Below are 23,062 nucleotides of genomic sequence, written 5' to 3'. Positions count from 1 at the left end.
GAGACTTCATATATTGTGCCAGGAGCACAGGGATGGGGGAGAGTCTCCATATATTGTGGCAGGAGTGCAGGGAATGGGGGAGATATCGCCACATATTGTGCCAGGAGTGCAGGAATGGGGGAGAGTCTCCATATATTGTGCCAGGAGTGCAGGGATGCGGAAAAGACTCCATATATTGTGCCAAGAGTGCAGGGATGGGAGAGAGACTTCATATATTGTGCCAGGAGTGCAGGGATGGGGAAGAGACTCCACATAAATACAGAACAATGGAACCCTCATGGCTAAGAATTTAAACCATTCAAGTGTCTCTATGAAATATCAGTGATGCCCAAAGCACTCAGACCAAGTGGATTAATCTTTAAACGAACTAAATTACATTTCATTAACTAAACAAAATGGCTTTGACTCCCAGACAATTGGCGACATCATTAAAACCATTGACTTCCATGACACAAAAACAACTTCCTTTAATGAAACCGGAACTTCAATTTTTTTCACCGCTACCCGGAAGTTGCGTTGACGGAAATTGAGCCTGAAAGCGAGGTACTATTGGACGTGATGACAACGTGCTCGTTACACAACCAATGAGTCCGTGGGAAGAAGGAGTGGCTTCCGGTAGGCTGCGCTCGGAACCCAGTAAGTGTTATGCATGTTCCCCGGGGGGTTGGGGTCGGAGCTGCGGCCTGTTAGTGACGGGATTTGCTCGGTGTTGCCGCGGCGTGGAGAAGTTGTTTGCCGGTATATTTGTGTGGTGGGTCCGATAAATCCCTGGGCATAAAGTGCGGGAATTTGGGGGGGGTTCCGTCAGGGGGCGCCGTGTTGTCTGTCAGGGAAGTGGGCGGTGCTGCTGTCAGCCATACAGAGGGCGCTGGTGAGAAATGTGAGTGAGGGAATTGTTAGAGTTGCTGCTCCTGATAACTCCTCTTATACCCTCCCACGCCTACTGCTGCCCCTAGCGCTCCTCTTATACCTTCCCACGCCTACTGCTTCCCCGTAGCGCTCTTCTATACCCTCCCACTTCTACTGGTACCCCGCCCCTAGCGCTCTCTTATACCCTCCTATGCCTAATGCTGCCCCGCCCCTAGCGCTCCTCTTATACCCTCCCACGCCTACTGCTGCCCCCTAGTGCTCCTCTTATACTCTCCCACACCTATTGTTGCCCATAGTGCTCCTCTTATACCCTCCCACACCTACTGCTGCCCCCCAGCGCTCCCACACCTACTGCCCCCTAACACTGACTCTTATACTCTCCCACGTTTACTGCTGCCCCCTAGCGCTCCGCTTATCACGTCCCACGCCTACTGCTGCCCTGTCCCTAGCTCTCCTCTTATACCCTCTTACGCCTACTGATGCCCAGCCCCTAGCGCTCCTCATACCCTCCCACTTCTACTGCCCAGTCCCTAGCGCTCCTCTTATACCCTCCGATGCCTACTGCTGCCCCCTAGCGCTCCTCTTATACCCTCCGATGCCTACTGCTGCCCCTAGCGCCCTTACTCCGATGCCTACTGCTGCCCCCTAGCGCTCCTCTTATACCCTCCGATGCCTACTGCTGCCCCCTAGCGCTCCTCTTATACCCTCCCACACAGTAGATAACAGATAAGTACTACTATAGTTTATATACACAAGCTGCTGTGTAGCCATGGGGGCAGCCATTCAAACACAGGGTACACAGTAGATAACAGATAAGTACTACTATAGTTTATATAAACAAGCTGCTGTGTAGCCATGGGGGCAGCCATTCAAGTACAGAATACACAGTAGATAACAGATAAGTACTACTATAGTTTATATAAACAAGCTGCTGTGTAGCCATGGGGGCAGCCATTCAAGCACAGGATACACAGTAGATAACAGATAAGTACTAATATAGTTTATATAAACAAGCTGCTGTGTAGCCATGGGGCAGCCATTCAAGCACAGGATACACAGTAGATAACAGATAAGTACTACTATAGTTTATATACACAAGCTGCTGTGTAGCCATGGGGCAGCCATTCAAGCACAGGATACACAGTAGATAACAGATAAGTACTACTATAGTTTATATAAACAAGCTGCTGTGTAGCCATGGGGACAGCCATTCAAGCACAGGATACACAGTAGATAACAGATAAGTACTACTATAGTTTATATACACAAGCTGCTGTGTAGCCATGGGGCAGCCATTCAAGCACAGGATACACAGTAGATAACAGATAAGTACTACTATAGTTTATATAAACACGCTGCTGTGTAGCCATGGGGGCAGCCATTCAAACACAGGGTACACAGTAGATAACAGATAAGTACTACTATAGTTTATATAAACAAGCTGCTGTGTAGCCATGGGGGCAGCCATTCAAGCACAGGATACACAGTAGATAACAGATAAGTACTACTATAGTTTATATAAACAAGCTGCTGTGTAGCCATGGGGGCAGCCATTCAAGCACAGGATACACAGTAGATAACAGATAAGTACTACTATAGTTTATATAAACAAGCTGCTGTGTAGCAATAGCAGAAATTGAATAAAGGTTATATGGTACAGGTTAAATAGTGGATAACAGATAACACCATTATGTTCTACTGAGCTTGTCTGCTATGTAACCTGAGCCTTTTCTCCTTTGAATGGCTAATAACTCCAAAGTTGGGTAAAGATTACTATTAGGTGCAATTTACTGCTGCACATGTGCCTTTATTCACCAACACACAACATGTTTCGAACTTAATAGCCCTTTTTCAAGTGTGAATGGCTGCCCCCATTGCTACACAGCAGCTTGTTTATATAAACTATAGTAGTGCTTCTTAAGCAAACACAGCAGTTTTACTAGTGCAAGACCACTGCATTATATTTGTATACGTTTACTGTTCCTTTAAGCAAATATTAGCCTTTTACATGTTTTTCCTTGAGTCCACTTTTGTGATGGTCTGTGTGTCCGTCAGAGATCACCTGACAGGAAATACTGGAGCTCTAACAGGAACAGGAAGTGTGAGAGTAAAGACAAAGTAAAGCTTTGTCCTTTCATTGGTTCATGTGACCTGACATGTTTGGTTTGTTTGTGTGCACCGTGGGATCCCATGGGGCGGCTCTTCTTTCTTAAAATGGCAATTTTTTGTATAGGATTACCCAGTGGCACATACTGAAAATGGTTGATTTACTGGGTTTTGCATATGAGCTGTTTATGTAATGATTATTCACTTGATAAAGGGTATTGTACCCGAACCATGTTGGGTTTGCCACTACTCGGAATAAAAGTTTGTTTGCAGTAATCTCTGCTGGAATTCCTTTTCCTTCAAGTATATTTGGATCATATGTAATGTCGTTTTATAGAGACCTACACTGTTTGAGGGTATTATTTGCTTTAACTGGTTTATTTCTATGCACGTGTCACATATAAAGAGAATACCGAGTAAGTGGACGGAATACAGGCTGCGGTTTGTGTGTAGGGGGGTTTAGTTTCACTGGATCAATTATATCTGGTGTTAGAGTCCTGCAGCGGGTCGGTTACCCGCAAAAGCCTGCGATACCCTGCGGGTTGTGAGTAGAAGTTCCGGACGTGGTTCTGCGGGTCGCAGGTCGGCAGCGGGTCCTCTCAATAGCGATTTTTACTCCTTTTTTCTGATCACGCCTACTTCCGATGAAGTCACTTCCAGTTTATAACAGCACTTCCTGTTTTACTCCTTGTTTTCTGATCACGTCTACTTCCGATGATGTCCAAGCGGGTAAGAATGCGGGTTCGGGTTGGGTACGGGTTCCAAAAAATGGACCCGCGCAGCACTCTTATCTGGTGTCACTGCTCACAAGCTGGGTGCCACCCTCCGTGTCATTTTTATGAGCGTTATTCTGCCCATAGGCTATATAATTCATTTTTTTAATGACGGGCCTTTTTTCAGGTCATGGGCACAGATCATGGAAGAATTTGGGCAGCACCAGTAATTCGAGAGGGGCACACAGAATTCATCAGTAGCCACACAAAATCTAGTTCTTTAGAAGTGCTGTGATACCAGTAATGTTGACATCCTACTTTCTTGTCCATTCCTATTGTTTTTCAACCTGCTAATGACATTAAATCTTCTCTAGAAGACTTATTGATATCATTGGCTAGGCAGCATTTGCCCATTTGGCTCAGTATGATCAGCAGGAGAGGGCAATTCTTACTGTAATGGATCAAGTCTAATGGATTATGTCTAGTGTTGCCCTTGTTTGTGTGTATCAGCACTGTTTTCATTTTCTTTAGCCCTTTTGATTACATTTATTTTTTCATCTCTATTGACATGCCCCCCCCCAGTGGTCAGATTAGGATAAGTGGAAGAATGATTACTTGTGCCACAAAGCAATAACTGAGAACACTATGCAAGTACAGTTCTTTGGTGCAATTTCATAGCTCCTAAATCCATCTCTTGTTACGTAGACGTCTTTGTAATATTGACAGTGATGTCTTGTCCCCTATGGACTTCACTAAAAGAAAGTTATATATCTATATATATATATATTGCATTTGGAGTAGCTCATTATGGTGCAAGTGTATATTTACAGCTATATATGGAACTGCTCAAGTGATTCCCTTAAGGTAGCCATAGACGCACCGATAATATCATATGCAATTTTTGATCTGATGCCTTTGAAGGCACCTCATCAGCCATTGTTAGTGCTGAATCGTCAGATACAGGTAGAATTCTATTGTTTCTATATGTATATCTGACTATTCAGCTCTAAACGTGTGTATTGAAACAAATGATCTTTTCCAAGAAAGATTATAATTGTAACTGTCTATGGCCTCCTTTAGTGTTTCCCTTCCTTCCTGTTTGCTTTCTTGGCTTCAATTGAAAGCCCAGCCTGAAGGTGACTTATGCAGAGTTCTGAGGTGAAACTTATTTGCTTTTCTAGATATTCCTTGGATGACACTTAAAGCGGACCTGTCACCCAGACACACACAGCTGTATAATTAAAGTCCTTTTCAAATTAAACATGAAATCCAATTTCTATTTTTTATTAAAGCATTCATAGCTGTTGTAAGCTCATTTAAACATCTCAGCTGTCAATCAAATATTGTCTGCCCCTCCTCTATGCCTTAGCTTAGGCAATTACTTTCCATTCAGCACTTCCTAGATGTCACTGCTCTCCCCACATCCCCCCCCCCATACTCTTCACCATTTAATTGTGTAGCCAGGACATGGGGATGGACATCAGGTCCCCCATTCTGGTGCACAAACAAGATACTGAGATAATACAAGGCTTGCCACAAAATGGCTCCTGCCTGCTTGCTATAATAATGAATTCCCAGACTGAAGGAAACAAGATTCAAATAATTTATATAGTGTAATTAAAGTTCATTGTGTTTGACTAATGTGATAAAATAGGATTTTGAATATTTTTTTGGGGGTGACTGGTCCCCTTTAGCGTTTTCCAGTATTGGGTGCCACAAGCTACAGGGGCCCTGACCGAGGTTACAGCCTCAAAAAAAATCTCAAACTGATAAAGTCTGACAACCAGTGCCTCAGACAGTACAAAATGAGGGCATGGAATATTGAGAGCCCAGAACATTCCTTTACTGTATAGGTGTATATATTCAAGTGTAAGAGCTGCCATATTGTTTCCCTTGGATTGTGCATTATGAGAGTTAGGCTAGGGCCAGACAATTGTGGAGAAATGCAGGCTGAGAATCTGCTCCTCTGCTCCTGCTCTGCCTGCACCCGGAAGCATTGTTTCTGTTTTGGTGCAGTCAGATGCTGCAGATTTCTTTGCCAAAATGCAACATTTTGCCTATGGCACCAAAATCCGCCCTGCCTTCAACATACAAGGGGAACAACAGGGCAGTGGATTCTCCGCTTGCACAGAATCTGAAATCATCTGCATTGTCTGGCACTTGTCTAAAGCTTGTTGTGTACACATTGTTCTTTCTGTATTAGTGTATTCAGGGTAATACACTGAATTTTACATCCCCTGATTTTAAGTCTTCCCTCATTTCACATCATTTTTGTGCTCCCACCTATATATTATGTATAATAAATTTCCCTGATTTAGCATTTTCCTGGATTTTACACAATTTCTACTGTCCATATAATGGTGATATTGTGTATACTGCATATAACTATTTATTCCATAGACTCCCACAAAACAGTACCCAGTGTAGGTGATGGTAAGAAGATGGTACTGCTCCATGATTATTTCAATAATACATTAGTAATTAAAAGTCATATTTGCCTTGCTGAATGCAGAGATCTTGGTGCTAAGCTCCGTTAAAGGGGACATGTCTCCCTAAGATATATTACAAATTACTTTCTATTGTTTGTCGGAGCAAAAAGATTTAACTTACTTTATATAAAATATTTAAATCTTTTATTCTTCGGCCTTGGAATTACACAGTCCTAGCTAGCTGGCAGGCGGCATTTTATGGACATATAATTAAAGGGATACTGTCGTGGGAAAAATGTGTTTTTCAAAACACATCAGTTAATCGTTCAGCTCCAGCAAAATTCTGCACTGAAATCCATTTCTCAAAAGAGCAAACAGATTTTTTTCTATTTAATTTTGAAATCTGACATGGGCTAGACATATTGTCAGTTTCCCAGGTGCCCCCAGTCATGTGACTTGTGCTCTGATAAACCCTTTACTGCTGTACTGCAAGTTGGAGTGATCTCACCCCTCCCAGCAGCCTAAAAAAAACAATGAGAAGGTAACCAGATGGCAGCTCCCTGGTAAATCTAAGAACAGCACTCAATATTAAAAATCCAATATTACAGCTAAAAAAACACACTTGCTGGTTCTGGAATGAAATTGTGTATTGTAGAGTGAATTATTTGCAGTGTCATTTAGAAATAAAACTACACCATAAAATCATGACAGAATCCCTTTAAGGCATGCTTAGCATCATGCTAAAATCTTGTTTATGCGCCACAATGGGGCGCCTCGTGCACTTTCTACACAATTAGAATGAATGAAAAGTGTCTGCCCCGCCTCTATGCCTAAGGGGAGGGGCAGGCAATATATGATTGACAGCTGAGACGTTTGTATGCATTTAGAACAGGTACGGATGTTTTAGTTAATTAAAAGTATTTTGGTTTCATGTTTAAAAGAAAAAAAAAAGTACTTTTATTAAAAAGCTTTTTATGTCTGGGTTACAGGTCCCCTGTAATATTTTGCTCCTCTGGAAGTTTGGACAGTTTTCTACATTTGTTTTCCTTCTCCAAATATGCTGAATATTTGACACTTAAATAATCACTGTATTCTCTGTGTGTGTCCGCAGCTTTAGAATTGGTTATTTGTCGTTCCAGTTAGTATTAACGTTATTTATTAATTCACACCTAAACTCCCCTTTGTCATTGAGTTTTCACCAGACCCCCTTAAAGACTCTGATGTTGCTTAAAGGACCAGTAACATAATTTTTTTTTTTTTTTTTTTTTTAAATTCTTTAGTACAGAACGAAAAAAAAAAACCCACAAAGACAAATTAAACTTTTAAATCGCTAAGTCTTTATTAAGAACTAGCTTAACGAAACTCTGCTTGCGTTCATCTTCAGAAAAGGCGACACAGTGACGATCCATCATGTGGCGCTCGATTTCTCCTCTCTGCCTTTCTTATAGGAGATAGCCAGGGAGGTGAAATCGAGCGCTGCATAATGGATCGTCGCCCTGGCGCCTTTTCTGAAGAGGAGCGCAAGCAGAGTTTCAGTAAGTTATTTCTTAATAAAGACTTAGAGATTTCAACGTTTAATTTGTGAGGTTTTTTTCGTTCTATACTAATGAATGTTAAAAAAAAAAATAAATTGATGTTACTAGTCCTTTAAGAGAGAAATGTATTCTAACACGTACATGGAGAAATGAACATGACCGGTCACTTTTTTTCTGACCCGGGGGAGTGGGGTTTATACCCTTTTACTGGTGTGACATTGAGAATGGGGCCCCTACCCTGAGCCTCAGGGTTTCACAATCCGTTTCAGAACTTATGACAAAACTTAAAAGTGGTGTTTTTTATTTCTTAAAGGCACAGTAGAGTTGTACATGCAATATATAACTAAACAAAAAAATTAGTTTGGAAAATCGGTATGCGGTAGAACCCCTACTTTATGTACTCTGATTTTACAGTTTCCCGTAATTGCCATTATCATCCGCCTCTAAACAAGCCCCTGACCCCGTTTTTGTTTTTTCATTTTTATGCTGTTAAATCTGGGTTCTACTGTATGTATTAGTATTTAGACCAACTAGTTGGTTTTTTAAAAAAAAATGTTACTGATAATGAATTTCTTTTGCAGTCTTACAGGTTGTGTGTACCACGTCATTCAAGGTGTTGGGCTTTCTGGGCAAAATGTTCTGAAACTGATACCAGTGTCAAAGCCAGCAAGCAATTTAATCCCAGTGTTTCAGCAGCCTGTGATCTCTGGTATATCGAAACAAAAGCTAGCAGTGCTGCCTCCTGTGCTTTTAAATTCCACCTTGCCCACACCAGTAACCTTGCCTGAGTTACTGCAACCCACTTTTGACAATTATATCATCACAACGAACAACAGTCTTGCAGAAAGTGAAAAAACTGTTCTTGTTGAACAGACGTCTCCCCTTCAGAACGTAACTGTGATCCTTGAGAAGCCCCATGTGACTGTTCCATCGAGCGTGCCTCAGCCAGCAGCACCAACATTTGTCATCATGAAACCGACGCCAGCTGAGGTTACTGTAAATTCACCCCTCATGTTGCCTTTAGGACATCATCTCCAAATTCCTGCTAATGCTGAAGTGAAATCCGTCCCAGCCTCTTCATTGCCTATCGCTATTCAGCAGAAGATCATCACAGCAGCTAACCGCGGAGATGCCAATAGAAATCCTTCTGTTATATATGTTTCTCCAGTTAACACTGTGCGGACCTTGGCTGCAAAACCATTGAGCCCCAAGACTGGCAAAACATCCCCAGCGTCAGTAGGTGTTATGGTACCAGCTCCTAAATCTTTTCAGTCAACTGCAGAATCTCCAAACAGACCAATGAAATGGATTGTGCAACAGAATAAAGAGTCGGCAGCCTGCCTTGTTCCAGTAAAATCCTCCAATGACACTGCTTCAAAGATTCTAAAACTGCTATCAGGGGCTCAAAATGACCAAAAGAACCTTGCAAATGTGTTGCCCGTGTCCAACAGCCCTGCTAGTTCTACTACAAAAGCTATTCATATTAAAGACAATGCTCTAGTTATGTACAATAATAAAATTTATCTACTGGCCAAACGGGGGTCAGACATTTTTGATTCAGAAGCTAAAAAACCTGAGCCATCTAGTCATGCCTCTCCTGACCCTATCAAAGATATCTCCAATAAAGTGGTGGAAGTACTTTCAAAAAATAAAACTTCCGGGCCTTGTGGCAATGAGCAGATAAGTTCTACTGCAGAGAACACTACTCCGAACTTGAACATTAAACAGACCTTTACTCCCAAGCCTTTGCAAGGGACCAGGGCTTTGACCAATGGAATTTCTGTTAATGGTTCTGAAAAGCACTTGACTATTCCTAGACCTTCGCAAAAAGATAACATGTCCACCCCTCCAAAGAAGACACCTGCAATTAATAGAAACGGTGTCACAGATGAACCCGAGGAACCTGTTCCCATTGCACAGATGAACCAGGTAAATTGAGCTTAGGTGCTAAATTTGTGATTCCAATATTTCATTTTCAATAACACTTTCACAAGTGTGATGAACAGGTAAAATTGGTGACTGTTCTGAGGTGCAAATAACTGTTCCTTATCTCCTCCCCCACTGGCCCGCTATTCTCAAATCCATCCACCTTGCTAAATGTGTTTTGTTTTTTTCTTTTGCTTTCTTGTGGGACACGGAACTTTGAGGGTTTTACTAAAGGTCATAACACTAATAAATAAAATAAAATCCTTGTACTTGGCTCTTATTCTTTTGTTTTAAGCCATAGATGTGCCTAAAGTGGAATGGTTTCATTGTAGGCACATGTGGCTTACAATAAAAGACTAAGAGCCAGCATTGCAAGTTGTGCATGAAGGTTATGACTTAATTGGCTGAGAAACCCAACCAGATATCTAGTTATACCTCATATACCTGTGAATTAGGAGTACAGGAGTAGCAGTCAATATTATACTTCTACTTCTATTTCTACTACCATGACCTCTCATGATAGCTTTGTCTAGCTCCTTCAGGTAAGTTGGGAACTTTGCACAGCATCCCCCTTCCCTGGTCTACTAATGGGCTTTCCAACCCCTTTCCATGTGCAGCATCTCATCACATTGTTTGTCCCAGGGTATACAACAAGAACAGTAGTCCAGCAGGCACATTGTTAGAGACAGGACTTCTAGTTCCTTGCAGACCTACGTCAAACATAATCACAAATTTGTGCCTTTTAACCATCCCCAATCATTATAGCAACTTTATAGAACTTTGCAGGAGAATGCTTCTTCTAAGTCATTGACATAAGTAATCAGAACTTCACAGAAGAATGCTTCTGAGAGTGCCTTGTCTCACAATATTCAGCTTCTGCTTGGGAGCAGCAGACATCTGTCATTGGCCAATGTGCAAGGCATAGCTTAACTTTCCAACTCAGGAAAGCAAATATGAGAGCCCGTAAATTCTAAAGCTGGCCATAGACGCAAAGATCCGATCGTACGAATCATGGATTCGTACGATTTTCCGACCATGTGTGGAGAGTCCCGACATTTTTCGTCCGTCGGAGATCGGTCGTTTGGTCGATCAGACAGGTCAGAAAATTTCTGTCGGCTGCCGATAATATCTCTGCGTGTATTGCCGATCGTACGATTTTCAGTGGGAGACTGTCACTAGTGTTGTCAGACATAAGTATCGTACGATTGCTGTCAGGGGCAGAGCATTGGGTGATCTGTTCTTATTTGATCGGAATGGTAAAGACTTTGATCGGAATGGTTAGTGGAGGGTCGGGAGATCGGAAAGTCCGATCGTACGTTGATTCCGAGGCCATTCTTCACTATTACAGCGTCTGTCTTCTAACTGGTCACAACCAGAACTTGGCCAAGCACAACGGTGTCCTCTTGGGCAGAATTTCTGTTGGAATAGTTCAATAATAGTAGTCCATGGCGAGCTGATGGGAAAACTCATTCCTATGGAATTTTCTTTAATGGAAACCCTTGATGTCACAACAGGGTGAGAAAAGCCTTCTTTCCACAATCCACATCACAGTGAACCATTCAATAAAAGCATGGAATGTTTCTTCAGGGATTGTGATTTTATTCCTCCAACGTTGTTCTCCCTCATTGTCATCCATCTTCAGTGGTTTCACTCAAAACAGATAATTACCCCTTTCCAATATTGGAGTGGGATCCGGTGGTTGGAGGACATTTAACGCCATTCTTCAGGAAATGCTCAGTGAAGAAATTTCCTCCAGGCATTTTACCCTCTCTTGAGTTCAGCAGAGAGCCAAAAAGAAGGACCTTTTCAGACCGTATGAGACCTCATCATATACAGACTCATGACACCAGCACTTTTAGTTCAGCACACAGAAGGCTTATCCTTTAATTATTAGCTTTCCTAGATGTAAAGGATTTTGCATTCCTGCAGAGTCACCAGTTTTCAGATTTTTTCCTTTGTTCTCTCATCAGTTCCAAGAATGTTAAATATGATATAAATTATATAAAATAAGTGATATAACTGATCAATGACACCCATACTTCGTCTGTATCCCGGTGAAGTCTGATTCCCAGGAAAAGACTGGAGTATCTGGTGGTGCCAATTCATCATTAAAGATCTTTGGATTGACCATCAGCAAGAAGTTGTACCTAGGACCGATGCGGGTCATGCAAATCTTTTATCTGATTTTCACTATCAAACAGAAATTTTTTCTTCTTCGGAGAAAGCAAGTATCGCTTCCAATTCTGGGTCTATAAAAATGAGCGTGTGTGGAAGGAATATCAATCCAGCTCACGACCAACTCCTCGCCATCATCCTGGACAAATGGAATTCACCTGAACGGAAGTTTCAGGCTACACGTAAATTCTCCAAGTCCTACCCTTTCACCAAAGAATGGGTGGACAAGTGTTCAATGCCACCAGCATTTGATGCACCAGTATCCAGACTTTCCATAACCACAACCCTGCCAGTAACAGACGCGGCAGCATTCAAGGAACCGTCTGATAGACGACTGGAGGGCAAATTAATAAATTCGTATGGTTTCCACTACCACCTCTATGCTGACGATACTCAGATCTATCCCTCATCTCCTGATCTCAACCCAGAACTCCTAACTCGCGTCTCCTCCTGCCTGTCCGCTATCTCTACCTGGATGTCGCAACGCTACCTTAAATTAAACCTCTCTAAAACTGAAATGGTTCTCTTTCCTCCAACTAACACCAGTAGCATCCCCGAAGTTTCCATCATAGTTAACAATTCCACTATCACCCCCTCTCCCCAGGCCCGGTGCCTTGGGGTTATCCTAGATTCTGCCCTGTCATTCACTCCTCATATCCAGTCACTTATTAAATCATGTCACTTCCACCTAAGGAACATATCTAAAATACGATCATTTATCACCCAAGACACTGCCAAAATTCTTATTCACTCTCTCATCATATCGCGTCTAGACTACTGTAACTCTCTTTTAATTGGCCTCCCCCTCCAGAGACTGTCACCTCTCCAGTCCATAATGAACACTGCTGCGAGGCTCATACACCTCAGCAACCGCTCCTCCTCTGCCTCGCCATTCTGTCAATCCCTGCACTGGCTTCCGTTACCTTTCAGAATCAAATTCAAATTAATGACACTGACTTTCAAAGCACTTCATAACTCTGCCCCACCCTACATCTCTGAACTCATCTCTAAATACTCACCCACTCGCTTACTACGGTCCTCTACTGACCTGCTACTCAACTCTTCTCTCATTACCTCCTCACATGCTCGCATTCAAGACTTTGCAAGGGCTGCACCCCTCCTCTGGAACGCTCTCCCACGGTCTGTCCGACTTTCTCCCAACCTTTCTGCTTTCAAAAAATCTCTGAAAACTCACTTCTTTCGAGAAGCCTACCCTCACTCTGCTTAACTACCAAACACAACGCCACATACAATACCACATTTCTCACCCACTTAATTCGATCTTGCCCACTCCCACACCTTGTGTATTACTCCCTTCCCTTTAGACTGTATGCCTATGCATAGGGCCTTCCTCACCTTTTTGTACCTGTATTGATTGTGATGTTTGTTACTCCATATATTCTATATATGTAATTCATGTGATGTAGTTGTATAATCACATTTACTTTACAGTGCTAAGCAATATGTTGGCGCTATATAAATACATGTTAATAATAATAATAAAAGCGGCCGTTATACTAGATGCAATAGTCCACCCCAACTTTCCAATTTTCATTCAAAAACCAATGAAAAAGGGCGACCATCCTGGAAGACCAACAAGTTCCACAGCAAGCCCCCAGCCGACAAATCCACCTCGGGTTGACTGGGCATCCCCATCCGGAATCACAGCAACCAGTAGGGGGAAGGTTGCTCCAATTCCGGGAGGTGTGGAACAAACATTAGTCAGGCAGTAGGGTCAACAAAATAATTTCAGAAGGTTATCATTTGGACTTCTCTTCCTGCCCCCCCCTCCAGAAAATCCCTCATGTCCAGAATCCCTTCCGCACCATCCAAAGCTCAAGCGTTCTTGGACTGCATATCCAAGATGGAACAGAACGGAGTGATTGTACCAGTTCCTCCTGTAGAGAAATTCTCTGGTTTCTACTCAAACCTGTTTCTAGTCCCCAAAAGTAACGGTTCCTACAGACCAGTTCTCGACCTGAAGTTTCTCAACAAACATGCTTGGTTCGGTTCAAAATGGAGACTCTGCGATCCGTGATTCGGAGCAATTGTTGATGTCCCTGGACATCAAGGATGCCTACCTTCATGTTCCCATTTGGCCACCTCACCACCGCTTCCTAAAGTTTGCCTTCAAGAACCTTCACTACCAATTCGTAGCCCTTCCCTTCGGCCTCACCTCGGCCCCCAGGGTTTTCACCAAACTACGACTCCATGGAATCTCTGTGACACCCTATCTGGACGATCTTCTCCTGAAATCCAGAACAAGGGAGAAGGGAAAAGCAGATCTTCAAAAGGCGATCTTATTGCTTCAAGAATTCTAACCTATGTCCCAACCACCAGATGACCTTCCTGGGTCTAGAATTCAACACCCTCACACAGCAAGTCATGTTACCACTAGACAAGCAGATAAAGATCAGAGACCAGATCAACATATTAGCCCACAACCACCATCCTACCACTCACCTGGCCATGAGGGTACTGGGGTTGATAGTTTCCTCCTTAGAGGCGGTACTGTTCGCTCAGATACACCTACGTCCTTTGCAAGCCAACATCCTATCTGGATGGAAAGGAGGCTCCCTCTATCAAAAAATCACACTACTGGAATCAACAAGGGACTCTCTCCATTGGTGGCAGCAACAAGAAAATCTAGCGAAGGACCAATCCTGGGCGACTCCGGATTGGACAGTAATAACGACGGATGCCAGCCTTCAGGGCTGGGGGGCAACATGGAACAACCTCTCAGTACAGGGTACATGGTCCACAGCCAAAGCAAAATTTCCTATAAACATTCTGGAATTACCGGCAGTTCGATTGGCTCTCCATCACTGGACACACCAATTACATACAAGAGAAGTGAGAGTACAGAGCAACAACTCCACCACATAACATAAACAGTCGGGGAGGAACCCACAGCAAGGCAGCCTTCGCAATAGCACAATTAATTGTAACGTGGGCAGAACACAACATAGTGAGACTATCTGCTATCCATATCCCCGGACTGGACAACACAAAAGCAGACTTCCTCAGCTGGAACCAGCTGGATCCAGGGGAATGTGAACTTCATCCAGACGTCTTCTCTCTACTTGTCAGGCACTGGGGCCTTCCCCAGATCGATCTGATGGCGTCCAGATCCAATCGCAAGGTGAAGAGGTTCTTTGCACGCACTCGCAACCCGTTGGCTGTAGGAGTGGATGCCATGACGCAGAGTTGGCACTTCGACCTCCTCTTCCCATGTTGCCTCGAGTTCTCAAGAAGATAAAACAATCCACCACCACAGTGATTCTGATAGCTCCTTATTGGCCCAGAAGAACGTGGTTCTCCGATCTTCAAGAATTGTCGGTGGCACAACCAATTCGTCTTCCAAACAGAAACAACCTTTTCTGTCCGGGGCCCATAGCTCATCACAACCCAGGCCTATTCGCTTTGACAGGATGGCTATTGAGGCAGACATTTAGTGAAGACAAGGCATGACTGAAGAGGTCATTGCCACGATGTTAGTCACGTAAATCCACTTCTTCTAAAGCTTACCACAGAGTGTGGCACAGCTACTGGAACTGGTGTCAAGACGCTCAACTACCGTTCCTCGAGTACAACATCCCTAGAATTTTATCCTTTCTACAACTAGGCCTCAAGCTCAGTTCCTTGAAGGTACAGGTGTCTGCCTTGTCGGCTCTCTTCCATTCACGACTGGCTCTAGAAGACTCCGTGCATACCTTCTTACAAGGAGTAGCTCACGTGGCACCCCCATTTCGCCCTTCGACTACAGGTTGGGATCTAAACCTAGTCCTAGAGGCCTTACTGGATCCACCTTTGAGCCATTACGGACCATCTCCGACAAGTGGCTCACCTGGAAGGTAGTGTTCTTAGTGGCGATTTCATCAGCCAGGAGAGTTTCGGAGCTCAGCGCCTTATCTTGCAATCCAGCTTATCTAGTCTTCCACAAAGATAAAGCAGTCCTATGCACAGTCCCTTCGTTTCTACCCAAGGTAGTGTCTTCATTCCACATAAACCAGGAAATTGTGGTGCCTTCCCTGTGTCCGGAGCCCAAGAACTCAAAGGAAAGCATCTTCACAACCTTGATGTTGTCAGAGCCCTTCGTTATTATTTGGAAAAATCTAAGCCCTTCAGACTGTCACAGAAACTATATTCATTCCTACGGGACCTCGAAGAGGTATGGCAGCATCCAAGGCTTCCATTGCACGTTGCCTGAAGGAGACCATCCATGAAGCCTACTGGCCAAGGGAAAACCGCCATTAGAAGGGGTGCGAGCACATTCCACTAGATCCTTGGGTGCTACCTGGGCTTGGCACAATTCTGCCTCCCTGGATCAGATCTGCAGAGCGGCTACCTGGTCATCTGTTCACACATTGACAAAATTTTACAGTCTACACGCCTTTTCCTCTTCTGAGGCAGCCTTTGGCCGAAAGGTGTTAGTCAGTGGTACAATAATGTGTTACTATCCCTTCACTCCCACCCTGCTGTTCTCGGGGCTGCTTTAAGTCCCCAGCTGTTCCCTTTGTCCCCCTGAGACGACAGAGAAAACTGGATTTTTGTTACTCACCGTTAAATCCGTTTCTCTTTAGTCGATAGGGGGGCACAGGGAACAGCTGGGAAAAATACCGTTTTTGGAAGCATTCTTCTGGCCACTAGAATCTGCTCCTCAATGGAGAAGTATAGCCTAACTAAAGAAGTAGCTAGAAATGTTGTACATGATGTTTCGTGCTTCTGTACCAGCCCAAGGCAACCACAGCCCCTTTAACAGTAAAGATCTGTGTCTCCAAAGATGGCCCAGTAGCTCCCCATCTTCTTTTCTGCTGATTCACTGCACATGCTCTGTGCTGCTGTCACTTACTGAGCTTAGGGACCCACTCACAATATACAGTACACATAGAATAGATATGTCACAATATAAGGCTGATTAGTAATTAATACACATAATTACTACATGGCAGCACAGAAACCAGTGCAATTAGCATCAGAATTGAATAATCAGCAAACCTGTAGCATCAGCTTATATTACAGCCAGGGAAGCTCATTTTCTGCTGGATAATTAGTGACGAGCCCTAAACTTAGCTTCTCAACAGCCAATCAGAGCCCACTGAGCATGTGAGTGTCACAGACACTTTCCAAGATGGTGACCCCTGTGACAAGTTTGAAGTCCTGGATCATTGCTGCTATTGACAAGCTGAAACTTTAGCCTCGTGCAATAAGTTCACTATATAAAAATGACCTTTTTAGCCATATTCATTTTTATGGTTTAGTTCCACTTTCATTTGGATAGTCATAATTTAGTTGCCCAATGTTAAAGGGGGTAGTTCACCTTAAGGTTAAGTTTAAGTATTGGTCTTCATTTTTTATAGTTTCTGAACTGACTTCATCTCCTGCTTCTTCCAGCTCTCCAATGGGGTTAATTGACCCCAGCAGTAAAAACAAATGCTGTGTGAAGCTACAATTTTATTGTAATTGCTTTTTATTGCATATATTTTAGTCCTCTTACTATTCATATTCCAGTCTCTCTCTAAGCCACTGCCTGGTTGCTAGGGTATATTGGACCCTAATAAACGGGTAGCTGCTGAAATGCCAAACTGCAGAACTACACCTTTAAAGTCACATGACTTTAAAGGGCAAGTATAGTGTAACGTAGGATAAGGCTAGAAATGCTGTATTTTGTATACTAAACAATGAACTTACTGCACCACAAGCCTAATCAAACAAATGATTTAGGCTTTCAAAGTTGGCCACAGGGGGTCACCATCTTGTAACTTTGTTAAACATCTTTGCAAGACCAAGACTGTGCACATGCTCAGTGTGGTCTGGGCTGCTTAGGGATCGTCATAAATTATCAAAACAGCACAAGTCAAATAATATCTGCCAGAAGCCGATACAGCAAGACTGATTAATAATCAGAATACATGACAACACAGGACCCGGTGCAGTCTGTATAATCTAATGTGGATTTTATAGTTTTTGTATTGTTTAATACAAACTTCCTCCAACTCTGCAGAACCAGTGGCTGCAGCAAAATAATCCTCCAAATAGAATCCCAGTTTATCTGTTTAAATCTGGCTCCATGATCTTTGTCCCTGCAGCAGGAGTTGGAAACAGTAAAGGGAATGTAAAGGCAAAAATAAAATCCAATACAAATCTCTACACAGTCACCGACTGCTCTACAGGGAAACAAACAAAGCTGCTTGAGTTCTGCATGGCTGGGAAGTAAGGCGGGGGCTCCCCCTGCTGTTCATAAGTTTGATTGTTTCCTTGCAGAGCAGTTAGGGACTGTCTGACAATTCCTATCCACAGCAGTAAATGAAGGGAGAATTTCACTGCATACAGTCAGGTTTCATATAAAAACGGTACACATTTTTTGATTAAAGTATATCGGAAATAGGTTTATTTTTCATTAAAGAAAGTAAAAATGTATATTACATGTCCTTTAAGGGTTTTTGGATTAGTGCATTTCTAGTTTGAGCCTTGTGATATCGTCTCTGCTTGTCCATATCAGCCAGATGATTGTGATTTACTGCTTATGTTTAAAGCTAAAGAATGATGAGGAGAAGCTCCATTCTCTGGACATAATGAGGACCCATTGAAAGATGATGTCTACATTTCATCAGTGACTTTTTGTGATGCTTTCTGGTTCTAGATTTGGTTATGTAGCATCTACAGCAGCTAGTTCAGCGCCCTGTGTCAGAGCAGAGTTTACTGTAACAGAGCTGTGAGCTTCTCTTGGGCTTTGAGAAATGGGGAATCTGCTGAGCAAGTCAAGTTTTTATTTTATACTGAACAATTCCTTTTAAGATGATGGAACTGCTTTCATAAATCCCAGAGATTAGCTATTCGAATTAGTGGTTTGCGGAATAAAAGAAGGGATGAGGAGTTCATTTCATATACTGTCAGTATTCATTTGGTCCCCCAAGTGACTAAGGAAAAATAGTAAGTATAACTCAGCCTGCAGCCTTGTGTCTTTACATGGTCACAGAACAACCCCTCAGTGACTTCTAATATCCTTATCATTTACAGTAGGGGGTACATTATCCCTTATAATACATGAGTGATACTTAGAGTTCCCTGTATAACTCAGCCTGCAGCCTTGTGCCTTTATATGGTCACAGAACCCCTCAGTGACTTCTAATATCCTTATCATTTACAGTAGGGGGTACATTATCCCTTATAGTACATGAGTGATACTCCGAGTTCCCGGTCTATGTCATACATTTTCACTTTCATTAAAAACATTTATATAGGAGACAGAATAACTTTATTACTATAAAGGATCTGCTTTTAATGTATGGGGGTGTCTGTTGAAAAGTTGGGTACCATGTTTAATTCATTTTTCCAATCTTAATTACAGGTACAGAGACTGCCAACACCTGTTGGAAAGCGTGCAAAAACGTCAACTCCAGTTACTCAGAGCAGCGATAAAATTTTGAGACTGAAATTCGGTTTGATTAAAAAAGAAAAAGTCATTCTGAGGAGGCTTCCTTTACTACGGGCGCAGACCTCATCAAAGGCAAGTTGAAAACAAAATCCAATGACACTACTGTATATACAGTTGCAATTGGGTATTTCTATGTTTCACAAATGTAATTAAATGTTTGTTGTGGCAGCTTGATTGGGGGTGTTCATCCTGTTTATATCAAGAACTCGATGATGATGTTATAAAGATTTTGGTATTGAGCAACATGCAGTTCAACTTGCTTTTGTAGAATGTTTCAAAATCTGCCATTTTAAACCTGAATATATAGTGCGTCATTCCTTGTAACACGACTATATAGATGTAGATGTAGATATAGATATAGATAGATAGATATATAGATATATAGATATAGATAGATAGATATAATATAGGTGCTGTTAGGGATTTGGCCTTTTTCGGCAGGATTCAGATTAGGCCCGATACAAGTGCCTGGCTGGACCAAACCTGTATCCAAACAATCACATGACTTTTCATCACACAAATATTTTTTAATACGCGCGGTTCTCTTTCCCTCTCGTTTCCCTAATTTACATATGCAAATTAGGGTTCGGATTCAAACATCTTTCACAAAGGATTCAGCCATATCCTAAAATAGTGGATTTAGTGAATCCCTAGATCTTTATTTGTTCTTGGTCATGTGGAAGATATAAAGTGGGGTCAGGTGGGTTTGAAATGGAAAGTTAAAACTTCTCTATGTTGATACATTTGTACCATACCAACAGCACCAAATGGAGGAGGATTTTGGGTTGTGTGTGGTTTGGCAGGTAGTAGGTTAATGGAAAACTAAACCCTAAAAATGAATAAGGCTAAAAATGCCATATTTTATATAGTGAACTTATTGCACGAGGCTAAAGTTTGAGCTTGTCAATAGCAGCAATGATCCAGGACTTCAAACTTGTCACAGGGGTCACCATCTTGGAAAGTGTCTGTGACACTCACATGCTCAGTGGGCTCTGATTGGCTGTTGAGAAGCTAAGCTTAGGGCTCGTCACTAATTATCCAGCAGAAAATGAGCTTCCTGGCTGTAATATAAGCTGATGCTACAGGTTTGCTGATTATTAAATTCTGATGCTAATTGCACTGGTTTCTGTGCTGCCATGTAGTAATTATCTGTATTAATTACTAATCAGCCTTATATTGTGACATTTCTATTCTATGTGTACTGTATATTGTGAGTGGCTCCCTAAGCTCAGTAAGTGACAGCAGCACAGAGCATGTGCAGTGAATCAGCAGAAAAGAAGATGGGGAGCTACTGGGGCATCTTTGGAGACACAGATCTTTACTGCTAAAGGGCTGTGGTTGCCTTGGGCTGGTACAGAAGCACAAAGCAACATGTACAACATTTCTAGCTACTTCTTTAATTAAGCTTTAGTTGTCCTTGAAGCAGGCCATACACGAGCAGAATTAAAGATTTGGCCCGTTCATAGCAAGTTGTCCGCTTATGTGCCTGTGTGTAGAGCAGAATTCAGAATGGCATTAGGGCAAGGAATTAATGGGCTCATGATGTGCTCCTCCCCTATTTTTATCAACCATAAGCGTTAAATTGTCAATTTGTGGATTACTGTGATTACATGTATGTGATTTTTTTTTTTTATCGTTCAGGAACAGGTTGCAGTGGAACAGCATCCACAAAAAAGAAAATCGGCGTCTCCATACCCTGCACATCAGCTAAAGAGGAGAAAGAGCCTGGATGAATCTGTTGTTCGCCAAGACTTTGCCCCTGCCAGGTCCTCGCGTACAGCATCCGCGCCCCCTGTAACACTAGGTTCTGTCTCGCCTGCACCAATAATTTCCGGTGCTCTTGCGAATACCTCAGCCAAGAATAAAAACCCAAACCCATTGTCTAGTCCCCCAGAACCAAGTAATTCTGATGAACGTTCCTCCCATTCGAATCCAGAGCCTGCGGGCCAGTACTTTCCGACCATTGCTCCGGTTTATTTTGATGATACAATTCGAGATGAGAAAATCCACCGGCTTAAAGAGCTGCTCAAGGAACGGGAACAAGAACTGGAGGCAATAAGAAAAAAGATAAGATCTTAAATGTGCTCCGATTCCTTACAGATCACAACCATTGGTCATCAGTAGGAACCATTAGATCTTTCTATTGCAATGATTGGAGGCTAAAAGATATTCCTACAAAGCTTTCTTAGCTACAGTTTATTCTGATAAGGTGAGGACTCGTCCCTATATTCAGTGTCAATTTGTTTTTGATTTTTTCTTTATTCTTCTAGAGCCAGCATGGTACTTGTACTGGATTTAGGCTGGGCATAACCTTATATTTAGATTTTGGTTTCTGTAGCAATGAATGCAAAACAAGTGAAACGTTTTTAACGTGGGACATTTCTATATATTATTTACTTGTGTTCTAGTAGCAAAGGTGTACTTTACTTCCTGTAGGTGTAACTTGTTCCTGGTGTAATATAGAGGGGAGCATGAGTTATCCTCCAGGGGCACAAACACACTACCATGCACCTAGCTTACTCTACATTTATATTGTTTATATCATTCTATACAATTTTATCAAACTTGAGATGAGAATTCTAGCTCTTTATTTGTGGGATATGAGAACTGTGTATCTGATGTATCTGATAAAAAAAAACCTTTTAGGTTGTGCAGAACCAGGAATCCCTGCAGCTTGCTTCCCACAAACGTTCTACTTCCTGGAAGCGTTTAAATATAACATTTTCCATAATAAAAGCTCATTTATTTCTAAGCAACTATCCAATATATATTCCAGTTAAAACTTTCCACTGACTGTTGAAAGCTCTCATTGCTATATTGGCGCCTTGCCTGGAGGGGGACTCCCAACTGCCGCATTGTTTTAATGGTACATGTAGTCAGAATGAGCAGTGAAGAAAACAGTACGGGAAAGACATGGCTGTAATATTATTGACCTGTTGTAATCAGTGGACGATTGCTTAGAATTTGTGCTTTTAGTATGCAAAATGTTTTATTTAGGATAACTTCCCCATTCATTTTTTTATTTTGGGGGAGGAGGGAGTTGGAGTTGGGAAAAGGGTGCAAAGCTCTAGGTTTTATTTAAAGGGCTTTATGTTCCAGAGACAGATTGTGAAAGGCAATTTATTTAAAAGATGAGTAAACCTTTAAAATAAGTGAATGTAAAATTGACGATTGTGCTATTCTAAGAAATTTTGCAATGTCCATTCATTATATATTTTGTTTTTATTCCAAGATATTAAGGGATACATGTAGTTAATATGAATGAATTCTGTTAAAACAGGCCACCTGCTGGTCATTTTCCCACCAGTCTGACCACAAGTAGTTCAAGGAAGTTGTCAGGAGAAAGAAAGAGGCTGCTCTGATGTTTTCTTCTGTTTTAGGAAAAAAATTAGAAACCTTTCTCACATCTTTCCTAAGCAGAAGACATCAGAGCAGCTCTTTCTTTCTCCTGAAACTTCCTTGACTACTTGGTGGTCAGACTGGTGGGAAAATGACCAGCAGGCGGTGCTGTTGTAACAAAATCCATTCATATTAACAGCACATGTATCCCTTAATATCTTGCAAGAAAAAAATAAATAATGAATGTACATTGCAACATGTCTTAGAATAGCACAATCATCAATTTTACAATCACTTATTTAAAAGGTTTACTTATCCTTTAAGAAAACGCTACGGTGGAGTTCTTCCACCCACATCAAATCGAGCATTGGTTTCTCCTATATCTTGGGTGCCATGTTCCCAATACCCAAGAACTCATGCCAACATGGAGTTAACTCCCCGTTTTGGCGCTGTTAGAATATGGGTGCTTGTTTTATTCTTAGTGACACTCTAATGGCTCATGGGGCCTTTAGTTAAGTGGAAATGCTGCAG

At 42.2% G+C, this 23,062-nt stretch overlaps 1 protein-coding gene across 1 annotated transcript; it reads left to right on the top strand.

Annotated features, from left to right (window-relative positions):
• The first annotated feature begins 642 nt into the window (after positions 1-642).
• Positions 643-21,812, top strand: LOC108708772 (ligand-dependent nuclear receptor-interacting factor 1). The gene is made up of 4 exons (XM_041582745.1): positions 643-738; positions 8,235-9,582; positions 19,106-19,264; positions 20,834-21,812. The coding sequence occupies exons 1-4, from the start codon at positions 650-652 to the stop codon at positions 21,269-21,271; spliced, it is 2,034 nt and encodes a 677-aa protein (XP_041438679.1). The 5' UTR covers positions 643-649; the 3' UTR covers positions 21,272-21,812.
• Positions 21,813-23,062: the final 1,250 nt, after the last annotated feature.

Source organism: Xenopus laevis, chromosome 2L (genome assembly GCF_017654675.1).
Source record: "Xenopus laevis strain J_2021 chromosome 2L, Xenopus_laevis_v10.1, whole genome shotgun sequence".
NCBI lineage: Eukaryota > Metazoa > Chordata > Amphibia > Anura > Pipidae > Xenopus > Xenopus laevis.
The sequence above is the reverse complement of the archived record's forward strand: the minus strand, read 5'-3'. Positions and strand labels throughout refer to the sequence as shown.